This window comes from Hordeum vulgare, chromosome 7H (assembly GCF_904849725.1).
Source record: "Hordeum vulgare subsp. vulgare chromosome 7H, MorexV3_pseudomolecules_assembly, whole genome shotgun sequence".
NCBI classification, from domain to species: domain Eukaryota; kingdom Viridiplantae; phylum Streptophyta; class Magnoliopsida; order Poales; family Poaceae; genus Hordeum; species Hordeum vulgare.
Window position 1 is genome coordinate 29,492,103 of NC_058524.1, and position 2,654 is coordinate 29,494,756.

The window sequence follows — 2,654 nt, forward strand, 5'->3', positions numbered from 1 at the left end:
GGCGGGTGGGTCCTTGTGGATCATGCTTCAGAGCACTGCAGTGTCAGTGTGGTTGTAGGCAACTCTGACTGAAGCAATGAGTTACAAGCTGGAGAAGAAGAGCAGCAGCGAAGAAGCCGCGCAGCTGAAACCAGCGTCCTCTTGGGAAGAAGAGCAGCAGGAAAAGGTAATTATTAACAGCTCTTCTCTCTGTCTGAATTCCTCCCTGCTGTCTGCCTTCAATCCAATCTATTAGTCCCAGCTTTTGTGGATGGAACTGTAGTACAATTATATCATCGTATGCACTCGATCTGTCGTTCGTGGAACATATAATGGACCCTGCAAATCCATGCGGATCTTCAAGTGACCTCGAGCTCGATCGAATTCGTTACCAGAACATGTGACAGAATCGTGTTCAATCACTTCTGAAGAAAACATGGATGTAGATACACCCACTGATTTTGGAAAGTAATTTATTATTTTTTTGCGGGGTTTTTGGAAAGCAATTAACTGTACTAGTAACTGTTCACAGCAAGAGATTAGCTACCAGTAGTGACTTTGTATCTTGATTTGCACGAATACATGCAGATAAATGAGGTGCGCGGTCTCCTGGGCAGTCTGACGGAGGAGATGCCGAGTTTTCTGACCGACGCCACCATCCGCCGTTTCCTCCGGGCGAGGAACTGGAGCACGGAGCAAGCAACCAAGGGTCTCAAGGAGACTGTCAAGTGGAGGCGTGAGTACAGGCCGGATGCAATTTCCTGGGTAAGTAAGTAAAGATCCTAGCCTTATGGATCACTCTGTCTCTAAGTACCTGCTTATAGCTTCAATGAATTGTGTAAACAACGTACTCTTGTCTGCTGCGAACAAATTAAATGGCAGGAAGACGTTGCAGAAATGGAGAACGAGGCCCGGAGGACACATGTGGCCGACTACCTTGACAAGAACGGAAGAAGTGTCCTCGTAGCAAACGTTCCAATGAAAGTAATTATTCTTTAGCCGATGTTTTTGGTAACTAATAGTAGTAGCAGGAGTCGAACGTCAACAAACAAGAGGCTCACCTGTACAAACAGTCTAAAGTTTCAGGCAAGGAGCAGATAAAGCACCTGGTGTATCTCCTAGAGTATTTCGCCACCAACTCAGCGGATGAACAAGACGGCTTCGTCGTTTGGCTGACCGACTTCCGAGGCTGGTCGATATCGAGCACGCCGCTGTCGACGACCCGCGAATCCATGCACATCATTCAAAACCATTACCCGGGGGTGATAGCCGTGGCGATCCCTTTCGATCCTCCCAGGATTTTTGAGTCCTTTTGGAAGGTATGTATATGCAAACATTCTAACCTATGATTTGTGGTGGTTCCGGTTTTACTTATCACTGAATATCTGAACCTGATTTTATCGACTCTGCCCTCTGTTTGATTTGCAGATAGCAAAGAACTTCGTGCAGCCATACATGAAAGAGAAAGTGAAGTTTGTGTATCCTAACAAGCCGGAGAGCCTGCAGATTATGGCTGACATCTTTGACTTGGATACGCTCGAGTCTTCATTTGGAGGAAGAAGCACCAGCACGGCCTTCGACATCGACAAGTACGCCGAGAGAATGAGAAGAGCCGATAAGATGAGAGGAGCATCATCAAAAGATATAAATGGCTACACCTGATCTCGATCGCTGACCAATCACTTTTTTTTTCTGGAAAGGGTGGAATGCCCCCGACCTCGGCATCAAAAGGATGCATGCAATCATCTTATTAAATAAGGTACAAATACAAAGTCTTAGATCCAAAACAGACTCATAAAATGAGGGTCACATTCAGCGATAAAAAACAGGGTACGATACCTAAACATTTTTCCTATTAACTATTAGCTCGTCTTTTAAATTGGGTGAAGATAACCCGTGCTACCGTCTTTCAACGGTTGCATCCAATAAACAAAAGCTCCTTGAAATCCGCATGGATAAGTAACGATCACGTACGGATCCAAGATGACTCTGTAGATAACCGGTAAAAAATTAGTAAAGTTTTTCCCATTAAATATATAATCAGTTCTAGTGTTTCATATAGCACGAAATAGTGCACATATCACCATCAAAATATGTTTTATTATAGTTGTGTTCACTCCACTAAGCCACGTCTCAAATAACGTGTTAATGCTCGTTGGAATTAATGTTAAAAGCTATATGCAGGGATCGTCATGATAATTTTGCTAATGGACAATCGAAAAAGAGGTGTCTTATCATTTCATCCTTATCACAATAGAAATATCTGATACTGCCAACCCATTTTCTCTTTATCAAATTATCCTTGGTCACTACAACTCCCTTGTATACAAACCACATAAATTTGTTAATTCTAAGAGGAACTTTAATCTTACAGATATGCAATGATCTCGGGAGTAGCCCAGAATCAATTAAGTCCAAATACATAGATTTTATCGAAAAGGTATCATTCGTAGATAATTTCCAATGAATTGTATCAGGTTGGTCAGACCAACAACCAGGAGTTCTAACATTCTCCCACTAGGGGCCTCCTCAATTGGATATTAAGAGGTACCAAATGTAAAACAATAGGGACATATTCTTCTTTACGTTGCAAAATATTATATAGAAAGGGATATTGCAAAGCCAAGGGCGTCTCCCATAGCCATGTATCCTCCCAGAATCTAGTCGTGGTACCA

At 42.8% G+C, this 2,654-nt stretch overlaps 1 protein-coding gene across 1 annotated transcript; it reads left to right on the forward strand.

Annotated features, from left to right (window-relative positions):
- Positions 1 to 1,858, forward strand: LOC123407637 (phosphatidylinositol transfer protein 3-like). The gene is made up of 5 exons (XM_045100818.1): positions 1 to 166; positions 568 to 744; positions 862 to 963; positions 1,053 to 1,298; positions 1,408 to 1,858. The coding sequence occupies exons 1-5, from the start codon at positions 77 to 79 to the stop codon at positions 1,639 to 1,641; spliced, it is 849 nt and encodes a 282-aa protein (XP_044956753.1). The 5' UTR covers positions 1 to 76; the 3' UTR covers positions 1,642 to 1,858.
- Positions 1,859 to 2,654: the final 796 nt, after the last annotated feature.